The 21,720-nt window shown below is 38.3% G+C and overlaps 1 protein-coding gene across 6 annotated transcripts in view; it reads left to right on the forward strand.

Moving 5' to 3' along the window:
• Positions 1 to 21,720, forward strand: part of LOC117337627 (puratrophin-1-like) — a 131,444-nt gene that overhangs the window by 77,514 nt on the left and 32,210 nt on the right. For all 6 annotated transcript variants that reach the window (XR_004534877.1, XR_004534878.1, XR_004534879.1 and 3 more), the window contains 7 exons: positions 5,946 to 6,069; positions 7,368 to 7,467; positions 7,950 to 8,054; positions 9,824 to 9,940; positions 10,192 to 10,442; positions 11,485 to 11,623; positions 15,260 to 15,382. Coding sequence is in view for 2 of the 6 variants with exons in the window: in XM_033898703.1 (XP_033754594.1) it covers positions 5,946 to 6,069; positions 7,368 to 7,467; positions 7,950 to 8,054; positions 9,824 to 9,940; positions 10,192 to 10,442; positions 11,485 to 11,623; positions 15,260 to 15,382 (959 nt within the window). In the remaining 4 variants the exon portion in view is untranslated. The remainder of the gene's footprint in view (positions 1 to 5,945; positions 6,070 to 7,367; positions 7,468 to 7,949; positions 8,055 to 9,823; positions 9,941 to 10,191; positions 10,443 to 11,484; positions 11,624 to 15,259; positions 15,383 to 21,720) is intronic.

Below are 21,720 nucleotides of genomic sequence, written 5' to 3' on the forward strand. Positions count from 1 at the left end.
CCAAGTGCTGCACTAATTATGGCCCCCAGTGTCAGTTTACTGGAATGACCACAGCTGAGCATGCCTTTGTTCCTAATCAGCAAAACCAATGTCCAGTGGTCCAAAAACTGATTGACCGATGATTGACCAGTAGCAAAATTCTGTCTTAAACAAGGGTGGTGAACATATTTCCAATTAAAGTGGTTATCAACAAATTCTTGTATGTCTGGTAAATTATAACTGAAGAAAAATGTATGGATATAATTTGGTGTTGTGGAAGTAAAATAAATGTCACATATATGGGCTGGGGTTGCTTTCTCTACATAATATATAGAACAGATCAGTATAAATGTTGTGTGTGGTCAAATATAATAGTATGCTATTTTTTCTGAATATTACATTACATTATATTTCTAAATATGATCAAAATTGAGACAAGAATAATGTAAGGTAAAAAAAAGTTTTATTTGGTAAAAAAAAAAAATCATTGGAATCCAGCATTAAATAAGTCTAACCTATGTCACTGGTGTGACTAATTGTCATCATCTACAAAGAAATACAAGAAGCTGTTAAACTGTGATCAGCCTATAATCACCTTTTGAACAACTGGGCCCAGAAGTATAGTGACTACCCAAGGTTTTTAACACCAATGACTTTTTTACATGTGCTGGTAACAAGAAAAACCTTAATATCCTTTAAGGTCAAAAGATCAATTAATTTTGTGTCCAGTTTCATCCATCAGCTAATTTATAGTCCTTAACGCTGTCCAATACACAGAAGTGACCAGCACTCCTCCCTTTGTGTTACAAACAAATCACAGGAGCTTACTAATCAATACCAGAGAATTAAACACACTAAATGGTCATCTCTTCTCCTCCAGCCATTCCCTAATGTCCAGATTGATTGACCAGCTGGCACATTCACTGGTCAACTTCTCAGTGCTCTCTGGAGACAGACTAATTAACACCTAATCAATTCCCATCTCCTTCCTGGTGTCTTTGACTTGTGGACAGCTGGATACACAGGCTGTTCAGTCAGTATTCTGTGTCAGTCATACTAAAATACAAACTAGTATGGTTTATCTATATGTCGGTAAAGGTCAAACTACTATGGTTTATCTATAGGTCGGTAAAGGTCAAACTACTATGGTTTATCTATAGGTCGGTAAAGGTCAAACTACTATGGTTTATCTATAGGTCGGTAAAGGTCAAACTAGTATGGTTTATCTATATGTCGGTAAAGGTCAAACTACTATGGTTTATCTATATGTCCGTAAAGGTCAAACTACTATGGTTTATCTATATGTCCGTAAAGGTCAAACTAGTATGGTTTATCTATAGGTCGGTAAAGGTCAAACTACTATGGTTTATCTATATGTCCGTAAAGGTCAAACTACTATGGTTTATCTATATGTCGGTAAAGGTCAAACTACTATGGTTTATCTATATGTCGGTAAAGGTCAAACTACTATGGTTTATCTATAGGTCGGTAAAGGTCAAACTAGTATGGTTTATCTATATGTCGGTAAAGGTCAAACTACTATGGTTTATCTATATGTCCGTAAAGGTCAAACTACTATGGTTTATCTATATGTCCGTAAAGGTCAAACTAGTATGGTTTATCTATAGGTCGGTAAAGGTCAAACTACTATGGTTTATCTATATGTCCGTAAAGGTCAAACTACTATGGTTTATCTATATGTCTGTAAAGGTCAAACTACTATGGTTTATCTATATGTCGGTAAAGGTCAAACTACTATGGTTTATCTATATGTCCGTAAAGGTCAAACTACTATGGTTTATCTATATGTCCGTAAAGGTCAAACTACTATGGTTTATCTATATGTCGGTAAAGGTCAAACTACTATGGTTTATTTATATGTCCGTAAAGGTCAAACTACTATGGTTTATCTATAGGTCTGTAAAGGTCAAACTAGTATGGTTTATCTATAGGTCGGTAAAGGTCAAACTACTATGGTTTATCTATAGGTCGGTAAAGGTCAAACTACTATGGTTTATCTATAGGTCGGTAAAGGTCAAACTAGTATGGTTTATCTATAGGTCGGTAAAGGTCAAACTAGTATGGTTTATCTATAGGTCGGTAAAGGTCAAACTAGTATGGTTTATCTATAGGTCGGTAAAGGTCATTAAGGAAAAGTATGATTGACAATGCTTGCCATCATGCAAGGGTATGACTTTGTTTGCAATCAAATAAGTTTGGCATTTTTTGCTATTAAGCAAAAGAACAGCAATGTTTGTCATGAAGCAATGTCATCCGGATACTCCAGGAGTTACAAAATGTGATCACAGCCCTTGGAGTATCAAGGATGAGCAAATGGATGACAGTTTGTCATTAAACAATACTATAACTATGTTTCTCATGAAGCAAAAGTAATGACACTAAAATGTTTGCCATCATATAAAAATATGGCAGTGATTTACATTAAAATAAAAATCTATTATCAAAAGATATTATTGTCAGGTAACTCGGGCAAAGTGTGGAATGCCATCATTCCACAAATTGTAAGTAATGCATATCATCGGAGAAAAGAGATCAAAGCAGAAAAGTAGCTGGAGGTGATAACAGTCTGATGATAAACAGACCGTAAACAAAAGGCCTACCTGGTATACAGGTATAATTGTACCAAACTGATGGACAGGTATATGTGTGACCACCGTAGTAAAAGTGTCCAAATTGGTTTTGTGGTCATTTGGTCAGTAAAGTATAGGATTGTTGTGCAGTGGTACAATCTGCAGGTGTTAGTCCTGTATGGTATTACAAGTTACAGTCCTGCCATTACTGTAGATAGAGATATGTCTTTGGTTGACTTTGTCCCATTATGAAAGGATACATTATTGAGCAGCAATGTATACCACATGCAGTTTGTATGCTTACAAATTCATTTGACAACCTTATAACTCTTTTATGAAGGTTTTAGTGATCTTCTTGGATCAGGGTCTTGTACATGTTTGTATGATCAGATTCTTTTGCCTCTTCATATGGTCTAAGTCTTTTACCTGTTTGCATGATCTGAGTATAATATGTATGTCTCTGAGGAGAAGAGGAGTACGTCTTTGTATGTTCTGAGCATTGTACATGTTTGTATGTCATGATCAAAGTCTTTGACATGTTTGTGACGTTGATCTGAATCTTACACATGTTTTTGGTATACTCGGAAGACTGTGTCTCAAACACCTGGTTATCAGTACTACCATCACACATCTTAATCACCAACATAATCACCTTCTGTTCTTACTCAGAGGGGATGTATCAAAACCTAGTCTCTTAATACTGGGTTTTCTCCTAACTCCAAAGGAATTGATGTTTCATTCATCATTTTCTCGTAAAGTGACCCATCTGTAGAAGGTAGCTATATACACTGATATACATGTGAGAATTTTGATGACGGTTTTTGGGGTTAAAACATATCACAAAAATTAGAGTTGAGTTGCATTACAGTTACTATGAAAAGAATTCTTTTGATCCATTAAGTGGGAATCCATTGACCCCCCCCCCCCCCCCAGCACCTCTGCAATGCCATTCTCCTAGAGTAACAATTCTCTATCTGCTCATATCGGAGGTGTATACAGATACTTCTATTGTATGTGGTATGAGTATCACTTTAATACACCCCTATACCACAATTAAAACATATAATGAGGAATCCCTACCTATAATTGCTTATTCCTGTTTGTGTCTCTGAGCTAATGACCTCAGATTGGTTTGTTGAAGGGATAATTGTATCTTCTTTCTATCAGTAATTTACCTGTACAAGGTTCCTAACGACATTTTCCTTTAGATTGATGTAAACAGGTAGACTTGCGCAGATCTAGGTTAATTGACAGTTAACTCTTCAAAAGGATTCCTTGTCGACTAGACACCAGCTTTCCGTTAAGTTTGTACAGAATGATTTCATTTAGACAGAATTACTGACATTGGTGAGTCAATGAGAGCACACCGGTAACTCATTTAGTGGTCTTCACTGGTAAAATGAGACAAAGAGCTACACCATTAGTGAGTCAATGAGGGCAGTCAACATGTAGCGAGGAAGTGTGGGCACCACATGTAGTGAGGAAGTGTGGGCACCACATGTAGTGAGGCAGTGTGGGCACCACATGTAGTGAGGCAGTGTGGGCACCACATGTAGTGAGGCAGTGTGGGCACCACAAGAAGTGAGGCAGTGTGGGCACTACATGTAGTGAGGAAGTGTAGGCACCACAAGTAGTGAGCTAGTGTGTGGGCACCACAAGTAGTGAGTTCTGTGTGGGCACCACATCATGATGTAGTGTGGGCACCACATGTAGTGAGAAGATGTGGGTACCAAATATAGTGAGACAATTAATTCATATGGTGACACAATGTAAACACCTAGTATGGTTTCAGTAGTGACAATGACTGTAGATCATTTAGGGTTAAGTGCACTAATAATACCTGCCAGATTGCTGTTTACAGGATTCCAGCCAAGTTTTTATAGAAACATAAAAATGCTTTGTGTTGCTGCTTTTAGTGGCTGGCCAGGTGATACCAAACCAAAGTGTTATTTTTTGTTTCCTTGATGAGCTCTTGGCATCGAGGTGGTCAGTTACAGTCATGAGATATAACATTATTAGGTGTTCTATCTGTTTTAGACATGCAATATCCATAGCCTGAGGCCTTCTCCTACGATCCTAATTTCATCTTATATCATGCTAACATTAAGTAACTGGCCATAAATCTGACATGTTACTGGAGTTAGGCCAGACATGCACTGGGGAAATTGGTCTTTAAAGTGCAGCTCTCCTACCTCAACCTGTCATCATAGGATATCTAGTTCACTATCTGTCCATAAAATTTATCTAGCTCACTATATCTCCGTATATACTTCAAAACTCACTATCTATCCATATACTGGCTACATAGCTCACTATATATCCATATAAGCTATCTAGCTCACTATATATCTCCATATGGGTATGCTACAAAACTCCCTATCTCTCCATATACTGGCTACATAGCTCACTATATATCCATTTAGGATATAAAACTCATTATCATGACTACATATAGTGCTCTTAATCTGTCCATGTATGATACAAAGCTCACTATCTAGGCTATCTAGCTCACTCAATCTGTCTATAAATCTTCTTAAAGCTCACTTTATGTTCATATAGGCTACAGTTTACTATGTCTGTCCACATAGGCAACAAAACTCACAAGCTATTTGGCCTTTCCTTGTAAATTATGCGGGGGGGGGGGGGGGGGGGGGTCCAGATCAATGACATTGTGTTGTTTCTGGATGTGGTCTGAGTTCCCTGTTCCCTAACCTTGAACCATCATCTATATTGTTTACTGTCTCTGGCTGACAAACAAAACCAGCTGACTGTCTATACCATATCGTTCACAAACAACAAGTCATTTCCTTGTGTTGAATCATTTTCTGTTGTGTCCCTTGCACTTTTATAAATGAAAAAGTACCTACATATACATACTAATAAAAAAAAGAACAATTGATTAATTCACTAGATTTACCGGTGATGTTGATACTACACAACACCGGACATCTGGGTATAACTCATACCTATCAATGGTTATATAGGCGTTTTATAGAAAATTGGTAGTGTGACGTGTCATCATAAAATTGATAATGTGAGATTTCAACATAAAATTGGTAATGTGTGATGTCAGCATAAAATTGATAGTGTGACGTCATCATAAAATTGGTAGTGTGACGTGTCATCATAAAATTGATAATGTGAGATTTCAACATAAAATTGGTAATGTGTGACGTCATCATAAAATTGATAGTGTGACATGTCATCATAAAATTGATAGTTTGAGATGTCAACATAAAATTGATAGTTTGAGATGTCAACATAAAATTGATAGTTTGAGATGTCAACATAAAATTGATAGTGTGAGATGTCTACATATAAAAGTGATTCAGTAAGATTTTTGATGGTTTACATATCTAACCTTCTCTTTGACAGGGTCACGTGACATTGATGGCAGTGCCATTGTGTTCATCTTCACCAGGAGTTCCTTATGGCAGCTACAGAAAGTATCCAGTGTGGAGCTAGCCCGTACCTTACTGTATTACCGCTCAGTACCAAGGTAAGGTTTTATATCAGATTCCAGGTAAAATTTTCTATCAGCCCCCAAGTCCCCAGTACCAAGTCCCCAGTCCCCATGTAAGTCTTCCTCTCAATCCCCAGGTAAGCCTTCCTCTCAATCCCCAGGTAAGCCTTCCTCTCAGTCCCCAGGTAAACCTTCCTCTCAGTCCCCAGGTAAGTCTTCCTCTCAGTCCCCAGGTAAACCTTCCTCTCAGTCCCCAGGTAAGCCTTCCTCTCAGTCCCCAGGTAAGCCTTCCTCTCAGTCCCCAGGTAAGCCTTCCTCTCAGTCCCCAGGTAAGCCTTCCTCTCAGTCCCCAGGTAAGCCTTCATCTTAGTCCCCAGGTAAACCTTCCTCTCAGTCCCCAGGTAAGCATTCATCTTAGTCCCCAGGTAAACCTTCCTCTCAGTCCCCAGGTAAGTCTTCCTCTCAGTCCCCAGGTAAACCTTCCTCTCAGTCCCCAGGTAAGCCTTCCTCTCAGTCCCCAGGTAAACCTTCCTCTCAGTCCCCAGGTAAACCTTCCTCTCAGTCCCCAGGTAAGCCTTCCTCTCAGTCCCCAGGTAAACCTTCCTCTCAGTCCCCAGGTAAACCTTCCTCTCAGTCCCCAGGTAAGCCTTCCTCTCAGTCCCCAGGTAAGCCTTCCTCTCAATCCCCAGGTAAGCCTTCCTCTCAGTCCCCAAGTAAGTCTTCCTCTCAGTCCCCAGGTAAGCCTTCCTCTCAGTCCCCAGGTAAGCCTTCCTCTCAGTCCCCAGGTAAGCCTTCCTCTCAGTCCCCAGGTAAGTCTTCCTCTCAGTCCCCAGGTAAGCCTTCCTCTCAGTCCCCAGGTAAACCTTCCTCTCAGTCCCCAGGTAAGCATTCATCTTAGTCCCCAGGTAAACCTTCCTCTCAGTCCCCAGGTAAGCCTTCCTCTCAGTCCCCAGGTAAACCTTCCTCTCAGTCCCCAGGTAAACCTTCCTCTCAGTCCCCAGGTAAACCTTCCTCTCAGTCCCCAGGTAAACCTTCCTCTCTGTCCCCAGGTAAGTCTTCCTCTCAGTCCCCAGGTAAACCTTCCTCTCAGTCCCCAGGTAAACCTTCCTCTCAGTCCCCAGGTAAACCCTATCAGTCCCCAGTTAAGCCTTCCTCTCCATCCCCATTAAGCCTTCCTTACTTTCTGTTGTATGTATGTTTTGATATAATTAGACTTTTAGGAAACAATGATATAATAGCTTGTTATCATACATTACTATCATAATCTTTTATTACATCTGATATCGAGCTATTGAAATAAATTAATAACTGAAAGAAAACTGTTTTTATTGCAGGGAGGATGTTCAGAAGAAGGGTCTTAAGATAGTGGCTGACATTCAGGGAGCGTCCAGTTCTACAGTCAACACGCTGCTGGAGACAATGTATCTATTACAGGTAACACAATATTCAGGGGTCAGAGGTCAAACTTCAATGTGTAGTTCCTTCAGATTTGAAATTGTCATAACTTTGATCAACTAGTTTCTACTCCAATCTCTGAAAATAGTAACAGAACTATCCCTTTGTGAAAATATTGTTTCAGAACAGCCTATTTAATATTGTATGTTTATGTTCTGTTTTTGAAAGAAACACAACATAGCTGAAAAAAGGAAAGAAATCTTCAGACCATCACAATGACAGGTTTAAATTATGTACATTCCATAAAGATCCAAGCCCTGAAGTCAGCTATGAATGCTATAATGTTAAGTCTTTTTGCATACAGAGCCATTCTTTATTTGTCACCTCCATCATGAGTTAAGTATTGACGATGTCTTGTCTGGTGAAGCTAATGGTAGACCCTCTTGTCATGTAATATTCATGCTGTACCCAGATCATCAGTGTGAAAGCCAAAGCTGTATTTAATGTGTTTTTGTTACCAGGGTAACTGTCCAGGAGCCTTGTCAGCTGTCTATATGCTAGCCAATGAAATATCAGAACCACTGGTGAAGAAATCTCCCGTGTATGACCCATTGGCCACATTCAGGGTATGTATGTTTTAACTGACCAATGAAATCCTCAGTTTGGCCATTCACTGACATTACTAATAAAGCTTTTGTACTGATGGGTTACGAGCCTAATTGTACTTTAAAGCATTTATTTCTACCCATCACTAATTGTATGAAGTTCCCTCATTAACACTGACAATTCAGTGTTTTAGGAAACACAAGCCAGATTAAACACAGCTCCAGTACCGTAGTCATCTGGGATTAACCCTACGCTCTGAATGAAGCTCACTCCCAGCATTTGACAATCTCCATTGCATTACTGGAGGATGCCCAGTATAAAGTCCATTCCCCCTTTTAGGCCTCCCTCAACATGCTTAAGTCAATAGACAGTCTGATATATATATATATAAATGAATATTAACCATGATAATTTGTTACAATATCAATGCATAAACATGAATGCAGTGAAACTTGTTGGGATTTTTTTATATGAAGAGTTGTCTTTATTCTTGACCATTTGTGTTTTAAGCCCCCTCCATGAAGGGGGAGGGGGAGCATATAATGTTACCCATGACCTTTTCATCCCATTCCGTCATATTATGTCTTGTCCCGTCCTGTCCTGTCCCGTCCCAATGTAGTGTAACTAGCTAATCTCAGGAACTGCTGATCTGATCCTCGAGGTGTCAACTGGCAGCGGGGGCATTTATGACTTACAGACATTTTCTAGTCAACTTTCAGTGAGAAGGATGGTCACTGATGAATTTGTCATAAAATATGTAATTATTAATATCTTTTACAAGGATTTAAATTAAGAAGTCCTGGAAAAAAGGAATTGGTTGATGTAAGGGGAGTAACTCCAGCTGATCTCTAGTTTTGATAGTTAGTGTCTCCAGAAGTAGGAATCAATTTTAAATTATCAACCTTTTCATGTGAAAAAAGACATACTATTTGTCTCGAAATATGTTTATGTAGATTTTAAAAGATACTGCATTTAAATCCATAATGAACCGTTTCCATTTTGTACATGTGATATTACCTCAGTATGACTGGACTATAGATTATGTGTCATTCTACCATGTTTGCTATGTAACGCCAGTTTTGATTGGTTTAAAACCATGTATTATTTTCCAATAACCCACGCTCGTGCCAATAATACACGGTAGTGAGTCACGGCTGTTACAATTTTATATATCTAATATTCACACATTTTATAAAAGGTTACTATAGCCGAGTGGGGCTAATGGGTTAGTCATTCAATAATTTTTTATCACGATGCGAGTTCGAATCCTACGGAGGCCCCCCCCTTTTTAAAAAATTTTGTTTATCCTTTTTTTTTCAAATCAATGCCATATAATAGATGCTCTTGATCGTAGTACTGTATTGCCTGTATATTTCATCAACAAATAATGCAATACTCCAGAAATAAATTACAAGGTTTTCTCGGGGTTTCTTTGCTTTTTTTCTATTAGAAAGAGGTCGATCTCAGAACTAAACAGTACATGGTAGAATAGAAATAATCAACTTTGACTCGTGTATTGTTGCAGGATATACAACTCGGACTCGGATATTTTGCAATTTTAATTAATAACTCAGGCCTGCGGCCTTTGTTATTAATTTAATTGCAAAATATCCTCGTCCTCGTTGGTTATCCTGCAACAATACACGAATCATCGTTAATTATTTCTTAATTATACACAGGATTTTTGTTGATACAAATTGTAACTTATAAGTTATACATAATTTATAGGTGTTAATCTAATTCTACCTATTCTTATCAGAACTCTATATGTTTATATTTTGATCTACAGTTGGAAGTCCTGGTATCTATGAAGGCCTTACACACGTACATGTTACCAGACAGTATCCCTGTAGCACTGGATGGCCACTTCACCTATAGCCACGACGACTGGATACGATTCCAAATGGTAATTATACTGGATAAAATATTGTTTAATGGGGATCAAATGTAGATCAAGATAATCTGAATTCTGGGGATTGAAATAAAATATATTAATTGTGCTTGTCTATAAATTTAATTTTCAGAAAAAAATAATGAAGTCTAAAATGTGTTCAGTTGCTATTTATAGAACTCGATCATTGGTGTGTAACAAAAATCAAATCAAACCAATTTGACCAAAACATTTGATATTAAACCTTGTTTATTTTTTTCTTTCAGAAACTGGATCCTTTTGTGTCAAAGCTACAGGCTGCAGCCAAATATTTGGTGTGTATCATGCAGGACCTGACAGATGCTGGAGGTGTTCCCAGGACAACGAAGCAAGCCAATGAGCTGATAGAACACCATGAACAACTCATCAAGTCTGTGTTTGACGATCACCGTCTCATGTCGGTTCAAACTGATGGAGAAGGAGTAATCAACTGTCTTCAGAGAGAGGCTGTCTATTTGTCTCACTCCCAGGACTATAGGTAGGTCCACACGTTTTACTCTACCTGTCTATTTGTCTCACTCCCAGGACTATAGGTAGGTCCACACGTTATACTCTACCTGTCTATCTGTCTCACTCCCAGGACTATAGGTAGGTCCACACGTTTTACTCTACCTGTCTATCTGTCTCACTCCCAGGACTATAGGTAGGTCCACACGTTTTACTCTACCTGTCTATCTGTCTCACTCCCAGGACTATAGGTAGGTCCACACGTTTTACTCTACCTGTCTATCTGTCTCACTCCCAGGACTATAGGTAGGTCCACACGTTTTACTCTACCTGTCTATCTGTCTCACTCCCAGGACTATAGGTAGGTCCACACGTTTTACTCTACCTGTCTATCTGTCTCACTCCCAGGACTATAGGTAGGTCCACACGTTTTACTCTACCTGTCTATCTGTCTCACTCCCAGGACTATAGGTAGGTCCACACGTTTTACTCTACCTGTCTATCTGTCTCACTCCCAGGACTATAGGTAGGTCCACACGTTTTACTCTACCTGTCTATCTGTCTCACTCCCAGGACTATAGGTAGGTCCACACGTTTTACTCTACCTGTCTATCTGTCTCACTCCCAGGACTATAGGTAGGTCCACACGTTTTACTCTACCTGTCTATCTGTCTCACTCCAGGACTATAGGTAGGTCCACACGTTTTACTCTACCTGTCTATCTGTCTCACTCCCAGGACTATAGGTAGGTCCACACGTTTTACTCTACCTGTCTATCTGTCTCACTCCCAGGACTATAGGTAGGTCCACACGTTTTACTCTACCTGTCTATCTGTCTCACTCCCAGGACTATAGGTAGGTCCACACGTTTTACTCTACCTGTCTATCTGTCTCACTCCCAGGACTATAGGTAGGTCCACACGTTTTACTGCCACTACTAAATCTTCATTTTTGACTGAATCTCATTAAAATATTTAATTCCATAATTAAAAAAAAAAAAAAACCAAATAACTGACAAATAAATGACAAGTTACAGCCATTTTTGTTTAATGTTGAGTTGATCTTTTCTCCAGGGACAGCATGATGAGCATGAACAAATTGTATGACAACCTTCAGACAACGATCGTCCGCCTTGTCCGTCTGTCTGACAGTCGTCTCTGTAAGCTAGAACAATGCCTACAGCTGAGGGAGTTCGAGGAAGAGTGTACCAAGGTAGACTACTCTGCTTTTCTTAGAAGTTAGTCACAAAAAAAAAAACGATTTTCCAATCTCTCTTTTACTATTCTAGAATTTATTGTTGATCTGTGAGAGCATTTTGAATATTTCATGTATACAATTGTATTGGATTGTTGGAATTGTTAGGTATATATCTGGTATATGGCTGAATGACTGGGTTACATACAAAAATATATAAATGAATAAATAACTACTTCTTAGAAGAATAATTATACAAAATTTGATTTTTCTGACTTGAATATAAGACTTTAATTAGATTTTGGTTTGTTAGTTACTGGTTTACAGACTGTATGACTCCGCCTACTGCTTGGTTTCGTCTCACCGATTATAGTCTGTGTTCGGTTGGCGTTTGATTTAGGTTGATACCATATGTTGAAGTAAATGTGTTGTCTAGACTGAGGATGGATTGAATCCTGATCTGTCATTTTACACAATGTACAAGAAGTATGAATGAAGCTGACTGCTGAGAATAAATAATGCCCGATAATTGTGTTTGAAGATATTTATAAACTACAGTAATATTGGTCACCCTATGAAGGACACTGCCTATATATAATTTGTTACCAGCATTGGAGGAGCGTAGATTACAATACCTTATGATCAATAATTCAAACAGAGAAATATTAACTCAAATATTAACATTGTCTAGACAATTTCCTACATACTAAGTACACAGTCAGATTAAGTCCAGCTTTTAACACTGACAGTCAGCATGGACAATCTCTTCAGGCGGTCACTTTAGATGGTCAGTCCCGTAGGCAAGGCAACAAATAAAGCTGTCTTCTACATTCTACTCTTTAGCTTCATCTTTTTATGGGTAGAATATGTGGAGTACAAGGGGAACGTGTCATTGTCTGTTAAAATCTTTGTGTATTGAGAGTAATGTCAATATGGAGCTTTGCCAGATTCTATAGATGTCTGTGTCAGATATAGTTTAGTAGTGTTTTCTACACATATTCCTGAGGGACTATATATACTGACAGGGGATGCCTTGGAAAATTCCTTAAATTGTATTGATACGTACTGCACGTGAACAAATTTTTTTTTATTTCTTAATTTGAAATTGAATTTGCCTCCGTATTCTGTAATATGTCATTGTAGTTTCATGATATTTTGTTTATAATCATGTTGCTATAGAAACGAAACTTTTTTATGTTAAATGTAGAATATTCAGTTTCATCAGGAAAATCAATAGATGTCAGCCCCTATACTTCACACCTGTTTAAGAATACGTTTCAAAGTATGTGTTAAATAACTGAAATAATAAAATATATTACACAATTAACACTTTTAGGACATGTTGATTTCACTGGGACCCCTGGATCTCTGTATTTAGGTTGATTTTCTTCCATCAGACTCCGTGGTCTGGTAGCCATGTATTTTTGCTAGTTCTTATAAACAGTCTGTGATACATATTAACACTTATAAAGAGTATAGCTCAGATGTGAATTAAGTCATTTATTTTAATAAAGTATAATAAAGCTTATAATAAGGTACGGTGGCCAGATCTGTATCATATGATGGGGTGCTTTAATAGGAGGGGAGACTTTAAAGAAAAACATCTGATTCTGTAATGTATTGTAAGCTTATCACAAACTTATTGTTATGATAATATGAAAGTATAAGTGTGTTTTTATTGTAAAATTATGTGGTTTTGATAAGCTTAAGTCTTGTAGAGTTCTATATATATGCAAATTCTCCTCAGTTTTTGACTCGATTCCTGATGAGTCACTTTATATATACATTGTATTTATATACAAACATAAAGTGGTTTCAATTTAAGGATGCCGATTTTTTTATGTAGGTTATTTTTGGGTCTAACAATTGACTTTATGAAGTTGAATTGTAAAAATTTGTTATTTTCACAAAATTTCTGACACATTTTGAATTTCACTCCGTTTGTACAAAGGAGGAGAAGGGACATATAATCATATAATATGTATGTTTTGTTTTGCAATTTTAGCTCTAAAGTGTAACTATATTTGTCTGATTACTGCAAGTAAAGATAGAACATGGATGTTTGAAATGTTAATATGTAGAGTCCTGTAGATCCACAGAGTCCGGCAGTGTTACACACAGATGTATGGTATACAGTCTGAGGGATAGTAACATTAGCCTAGGTAATACCTAAAGTGTAGAGTCCGGCTGTTACAGACAGATGTATGGTATACAGTCTGAGGGATAGTAACATTAGCCTAGGTAATACCTAAAGTACGAATCTCATTAGACCAATCAGACTTCCTCAAGGGTCTGGTGAAGCTATGGTAACCCTACACCCCAGACAGATGGGGTTGAAATCTGTGAATTGGTAAACATGGACTTATGTGAGTGAGAAGTTTGTGTTCTGAAGATGATAATTGACACCTCTGGATGAAGTTAGAGAAGACAAGTTATAAGGCTCACATTATATTTGATACAGACAAGTGTTTTTCAGGAATTACCTCATTGATTTGAGGGAATTAAGGTAGGGGAGCAGGCTGTTATGATGTTTTTGGCCAGAAATCATCTGCTAACGGGTGTCATACATCAGAGTGGAGCATCTTTATTCTAGAGTATAGGAAAAGATAATTTCCTTGGTGAAATGATCTTTGATAGCGAGCTACATATGTTTTAAAATGATAGTACTTCATTGAAAAGTTGTACACATTGACGTACAGCGATGTTTTAAAATGATAGTACTTCATTGAAAAGTAGTAGAAATTGACCAAGGATTATGTAGATTGTTTTAGTGGCTATGTATTTGTAGATAACAATATTCAGAAAAAATTAACAATGTGAATCAATCATATCTAGATACCTGGTACCACTTCTATGATATAATATTTGGGAGGAGAATTGTGTCTTACTGAACTGAGGAAAATTGTGTCTTACTGAACTGAGGAGAATTGTGTCTTACTGAACTGAGGAGAATTGTGTCTTACTGAACTGAGGAAAATTGTGTCTTACGGAACTGAGGAGAATTGTGTCTTACTGAACTGAGGAGAATTGTGTCTTACTGAACTGAGGAGAATTGTGTCTTACTGAACTGAGGAGAATTGTGTCTTACTGAACTGAGGAGAATTGTGTCTTACTGAACTGAGGAGAATTGTATCTTACTGAACTGAGGAGAATTGTGTCTTACTGAACTGAGGAGAATTGTGTCTTACTGAACTGAGGAGAATTGTGTCTTACTGAACTGAGGAGAATTGTATCTTACTGAACTGAGGAGAATTGTGTCTCACGGAACTGAGGAGAATGAATGTGTCTTACTGAACTGAGGAGAACCCAATTCATTTGGAAACATTTCTATCCTTATCCCCAAAGGAACTTAGAGAGAGAGAGGAAAGAATTTAAAATTTTAATTTGAAAACTTTGTCTCCTAAAATGTAGATGGCGCTGATCATTTCCTGTGTGTACGTGAGGTTGTGGTCAGGGATTATTGGATGGTTGTGTTCAAAGGTAGTAAACCTGGTGACATTTCAAAGTGTGTTTACCATCACTGCAACAGTGACCTATACTGAGGCTTTATGTTTTACCGTAAAATTGACAAGGTCCTGTGTCCAGGGACTAACCACAGTTCTTAGAGCGACAAGATCCTGTGTCCAGAAATTGACAGTGTATTGTCTATTACAGGTGCTTTCCTGGGTGTCGGGCAATGGAGAAGAATTCTTCCAGCGCTATGTTCACCTCGCTGACAATCTAAAAGCAATCCGGGCTCAGCAAAAGGAATTTGAGAAGTTCTATTACTCAGCTATGGTAAGTCAATTTTTACAATGGAACCTTGTTAATCAGAATTTCGAAATAATTGAACTCAAAAAACAAAAAACAAAAAAAACACACGTTCAATTATATGATTCTTTTGTCTGTAACAGATCTTCTTTTATTAACAAAACCAAAATTTAATTACATAATTAATTTTGTAATTACATACCAAACTCCTATCCAAAACAGAGCCTACAGAGCCCCTCTAATTGTGTGATTATGTAGGATGTACTTTAAAAGAACCAAATTTAATTAAAATTTTCATTAAACACACGTTATTTAGTGTACTGAATACCAAGGATTCACTATCAGTAAATATGTTGTGTAATATTCTGACTTAACTTGATATTCTTTGCCTGATTTCCAACTTCCTTGTAAGGCGATTCCTAAGGCAAATGCAGTAAGAGCATTTGTCACGGGGACCTGGATTTACAGACTCTAGTAATTGTGTGGTGGGCTTGTCAAATAATCATGTAGCAGGGATGTAGAACATCAGTCCTAGTCTGTGTGATCACACAACTCCACATCCAATCTCCTCACTTACAGTATTATTAGATTTAGCACCATGCAAATTTTATTTAAAGCTCTAGAACCTGGAAGGTTTTAGCTGAACAGGTCCAATTCATTACAGATGCATATTTGATTTGTTGGAGCCTTTTATGTTTCCTATGCTGTGTGACAGTCATAATTACAGCCCTGTAAATGTCCAATACACTTTGTCAATGACGATGGAATACCAGTAGCTACCTATTGTTGTTGGATTTCCACTTCTTATTCATGATAGTACAGGTTACATCATTACTTCAAAGCTGTCTAAACCTGTAGTACAATCCATAGCTTAATGATTTCTTTGAAAGTACAATTTTCTTATTTCCAAATGAGTTAAAATTGACAGTAAAATTTTATTATTTGCTTTTACCAAGATAGTTCAGATCCTGAAGCTTGTGGTTGTAATGTTCAATTTTAGCATTTTTGATCAAAACTGTATACATATATGTATTTGAGTGTTTAAGTTGTTCAAAGCTTTGGGGTGATTCAAAGGGTATCAATGTTGTGGGCATTTTGGATTGGATTTACAACATAGCTGGCCATGTTTCATATAGGCCCAAACATTATAAACATTGGACCCAGACATTAAACTGAATGTGCTTTGAATTATTAAACATTAATTTGACCAAGAGTTGAATGACTGGGCCCAAACATTAAACTGAGAATGCTTTAAATTACCAATACTGGGCCCTGAACACCACTTTAAATTACCAGTACTGGGCCCTGAACTCCACTTTAAATTACCAATACTGGGCCCTGAACACCACTATAAATTACCAGTACTGGGCCCTGAACACCACTATAAATTACCAGTACTGGGCCTGAACACCAGTATAAATCACCAGTACTGGGCCCTGAACACCACTATAAATTACCAGTACTGGGCCCTGAACACCACTTTAAATTACCAGTACTGGGCCCTGAACTCCACTTTAAATTACCAATACTGGGCCCTGAACACCACTATAAATTACCAGTACTGGGCCTGAACACCACTATAAATTACCAGTACTGGGCCCTGAACACCACTTTAAATTACCAGTACTGGGCCCTGAACACCACTTTAAATTACCAGTACTGGGCCCTGAACACCACTTTAAATTACCAGTACTGGGCCCTGAACTCCCTTCAAATCACCAGTACTGGGCCCTGAACACCACTTTAAATTACCAGAACTCGGCCCTGAACACCACTTTAAATTACCAGAACTCGGCCCTGAACACCATTTTAAATTACCAATACTGGGCCCTGAACACCACTTTAAATTACCAATACTGGGCCCTGCATGAACTCCACTTTAAATTACCACTACTTGGCCCTGAACACCAGTTAAAATCACCAGTTCTGTGCCCTGAACACCACTATAAATCACCAGTACTGGGCCCCGACATACATTCCTGTCGATGGACTTTATTTGTATATAATATTTAACAATAATATATAATAAACTATATAATAATGTGTTTCATCTTTTCAATAAGCTGTGTTTAAAACATCTTTATTACTGATTTGTAAACAATTTTACCTGCATGTGGCCAATATTTATCAGAATTTACAATCAAGATAATGTGAAATATGTTTAAAAGCCTCTAAAATTTAGACAGTGATTCATAAATTACCTGTGATGTGATAGTGTCACCAAAGGTTTGGAGTATCCTTGGGTGTCTTTGGCTCTAAATCAAGATAACTTGTTTGGGGTTGTTTCTGAAATATTCCAACAATGTTTACAGAGATAGAGGGTGGAGTGGCTGTGTTATAAATAAATAGATATCAATATATTTGTGTGGGATGTCATTTCTGAATCCGGGTTGTTAGGTTGTTATCGCTAACTAGTACAGAATTTTTCTGGGGGCATAACACAACAGGTGTGATATGATGTGTTACACCTGTCCAGGCTGATGATGTGTGTGAAATTAGCCCATTACATTTAATGTGGAATACTGGTGGATTCATAGGCTCATCAAATTACAGATTCATGATAAATGAGGTAAAAGAGATTTTTTTTTCAATTACTTTTCTCAGATTTGAATATCTAAGTTTTCAACAAAATCCTATCAAAATTTGATTTTTGTGCTAAGCTAGAGAAGCTCAATTGTCTGGTCATTGTCATTGTTCTTATCATGACCTTTACATGCATGGCCTATAGATGATGACAATTCATCTGCTACAGAACGTGCTGCAATTTGTTGAGAATTATGGGATTAATGTACATTTCTGTTAGACATGATTAGAATAGTATGTTCCAGTAGAGGCCTGACCTCTGTGTGATCTCTGTATTATAAATGGTGATCTCTGTACTGGATTCAGGGATTCAGTTTTGTATGGAATACTCTCTGTCAGACTGTAAAGGAGGAGTTACTGTTCTTTATCACAATTTTGTGTTTACTATTGAGATAGTGACTGTGATTTTGTGTCTTAGAATATTAAATTTAACATGCACATCCAGTTTAAATCATATTATATTGTGGCATGGATTTGTCTGGTCTCAATGCCTGGTCTGGGTCTGGTCTCAATGCCTGGTATGGGTCTTGTCTGGGTCTGGTCTGGTCTGGGTCTGGGTCTTGTCTGGGTCTGGGTCTGATCTTGTCTGAGTCTTATCTGGGTCTGGTCTGGTCTGGGTCTGGGTCTGGTCTGGGTTTGGTCTGGTCTGGGTCTGGGTCTGGTCTGGGTTTGGTCTGGTCTGGGTCTGGGTCTGGTCTGGGTTTGGCCCGGGTCTTGTCTGGGTCTTGTCTAGGTCTGGGTCTGGGTTTTAGTCTGGGTCTTGTCTGGGTCTGGGTCTGGGTCTAGGTCTTTGTCTTGTCTGGATCTTGCCTGGGTCTGGGTCTAGTCAGTCTGGATTTGGTCTAGTCTGGGTCTGGGGCTGGGTCTTGTCTGGGTCCTGTCTGGGTCTGGGTCTTGTCTTAGTCTAGGTCTGGGTATAGGCTTGGTCTGGGTCTGGGTCTGGTCTTGTCTAGGTCAGGATCTGGGCTGGATTTGACCTGTAAATTCTGGAGAAATAGCGATGTAGCTTTGATTTGAATGTTTTGGTGTGGAGCTGACCAATCAGACATACCTTTGTTTAAACATACCTAAGTTTATGTGTAGTGTCTGGATCAGTGTCTGTTTTATGTTCTGTAGGTGTAAATATATGGTGGTGTATCTACTTGAGAAATGTCCTTAATTTGTCTGGTCTCCTACTGCTTGTTCAGTCTCTATAACAATCCAAATCAGTCCGAGATTGACTGTGATTTTACCAATATTTTGTTTGTTTGTTTTATGTATATTTATCTGAGGTACAAAGAATCAGTTCATCAATGACCTCTGTCTGTGCTGGTGATAAATCATGTCTTGTTCAATGGTCCAGCAGTTTACTGTGTACAGCACACCAGGGATCAAACTGTATCCAGGGCTCCAGGTGGCCAGGCCAGCTGGTAGTGGCCTATAACTCTGTATTCAATAGTGTTTGTATATACTATGTATATTGGCACAAACCACTACCCATCCCTCACAAGGAGCTAGTCATTGAAATATTACCCATCACTCAAGAGGAGATAAGCAGGAATATATTCCCCCATCACTCAAGGGCAGGGAATCAGGGATATATTAACCATCACTCAGGAGGAGGTAAGCAGGGATATATTTCCTATCATTCAATTGGTTTGGTTTGGTTTATTTAGTTTAACGTCCTATTAACAGCTAAGGTCATTTAAGGACGGCCTCCCGTGCGTGCGACATGCATGCGTGTTGTGAGTGCGTATGTGTGTTTTGGGAGGCTGTGGTATGTTCGTGTTAAGTCTCCTTGTGATAGGCCGGAACTTTTGCCGATTTAAAGTGCTACCTCACTGAAGCATACTGCCGAAGACACCCAGGAGCACACCCCACCCGGTCACATTATACTGACAACGGGCGAACCAGTCGTCCCACTCCAAATATGCTGAGCGCTAAGCAGGAGTAGCAACTACCATTTTTAAAGACTCTGGTATGTCTCGGCTAGGGGACAGAACCCAAAGTCTTCCTCACAGGGGCGAACGCTCAACTAAAGGCAAAAAGTGAGGCATTGTCAAGGGAGACATATATTACCCATCACTTAGGGGGAGGTAATCAGGGATATATTACCTATCACTCAAGGGGAGATAATCAGGGATATATTACCCATCACTCAAGGGGAGGTAATCAGGGATGTATTACCCATCACTCAAGGGGAGGTAATTATAGATATATTACCTATCACTCAAGGGGAGGTAATCAGGGATGTATTACCCATCACTCAAGGGGAGATAATCAGGGATGTATTACCCATCACTCAAGGGGAGATAATCAGGGATATATTACCCATCACTTCTAGGGGAGGTAATCAGGGATGTATTCCCCATCACTCGAGGGGAGGTAATCAGGGATAAATTAATCGTGAGTCCAACAACTATGAAAATAAAACAAATAGATAAGGGATGGAGCATCAACACAAAGGATTCCGTAAAGTTGTAGGTTTTAATATGTTTACATGTTTCGGATGGCTAGGCCAACCGTCATCAGAACAATTTTATTTTGGTAAAAGGATAGCTAAGGTGCAAATTACGGACATAATGGAAATATGTTTATGGTTGGGATATTTAAAAATAGAAGATTACTGTTGAATAAAATTACATTAATAGGTTACAGTTTTTAGTTTTGTTGTGATTTAACAGAGTCAAAGATGCCATAAACACTGTAACCTATTAATGTAATTTTATTCAACAGTAATCTTCTATTTTTAAATATCCCAACCATAAACATATTTCCATTATGTCCATCACAAGTTACTTTGCCTTTTCCCGGCACTTTATTATACCATTGTTTAATCACGTGACAATGTAACAATCAGATTGTTGAACCGTAATTTGCACCTTAGCTATCCTTTTACCAATGTAAAATTGTTCTGATGACGGTTGGCCTAGCCATCCGAAACATGTAAACATATTAAAACCTACAAGTTTACGGAATCCTTTGTGTTGATGCTCCATCCCTTATCTATTTGTGATTACCTTTCGTCTATGGAGCTCTGCTAGAATACTTCGGTATCCACCTAGGATTCCATCACAAATCACATCCACCTACCTTTACTGATAGGACGTTGGACTCCTCCGCCTCCTGTGTTGGTTTTACCACACTACCTTTTTACTATGAAAATAAAAGTTAAATTAGTGTTATTTTTCCATTTATGTTCTGTGATTGGTTACTTAGCAATGTAAGTAGAACCTTTCAAATGCTCAAGGATGCTTATTGATATTCCCCACAATGGTGACTGGCCATGCACATATAGTGGTTTCCATCTATATAATTAAAACAGAAAATAAATGATACACATCTTTAATCAAAACTCATTTCTGTCCTGTAAGTTGAACAAAATCTTAACTAAATGTGTATCCACTCAATAATCCCCAATCACTGATGGGTCCTTATATGAGAGAGATGGATAAAGACAAATGTGCTTGTCTCCTCAAATCTAGTTATCTATGGAATGTGTCCAGCGTGATTGTCATGGTAACAAATTAATGACCAAGACTTAGGTGTTTGTCTCAATTTAGCCATATCTTCTAACAAATTAACGGCAAGAACAAAATGTTTGTCTCTATCAAGTCCTATCTTGTAATGGTCTGTCTCCAGCCTTTATAGGACAGACACTCCACACCAACTCAACATTGGGTAGGTTGCCATGGAAATCAATTTGTGTTTTTTGATAAGAAATCAATAGGGGAGGGGGAGGTAGTGTCCTCAGGGTCCAGTTTTAAGGAGAGTTGGCTGGAGTGACTGAACTGACCATGCAT

This window comes from Pecten maximus, chromosome 11, assembly GCF_902652985.1.
Source record: "Pecten maximus chromosome 11, xPecMax1.1, whole genome shotgun sequence".
Lineage (NCBI taxonomy): Eukaryota > Metazoa > Mollusca > Bivalvia > Pectinida > Pectinidae > Pecten > Pecten maximus.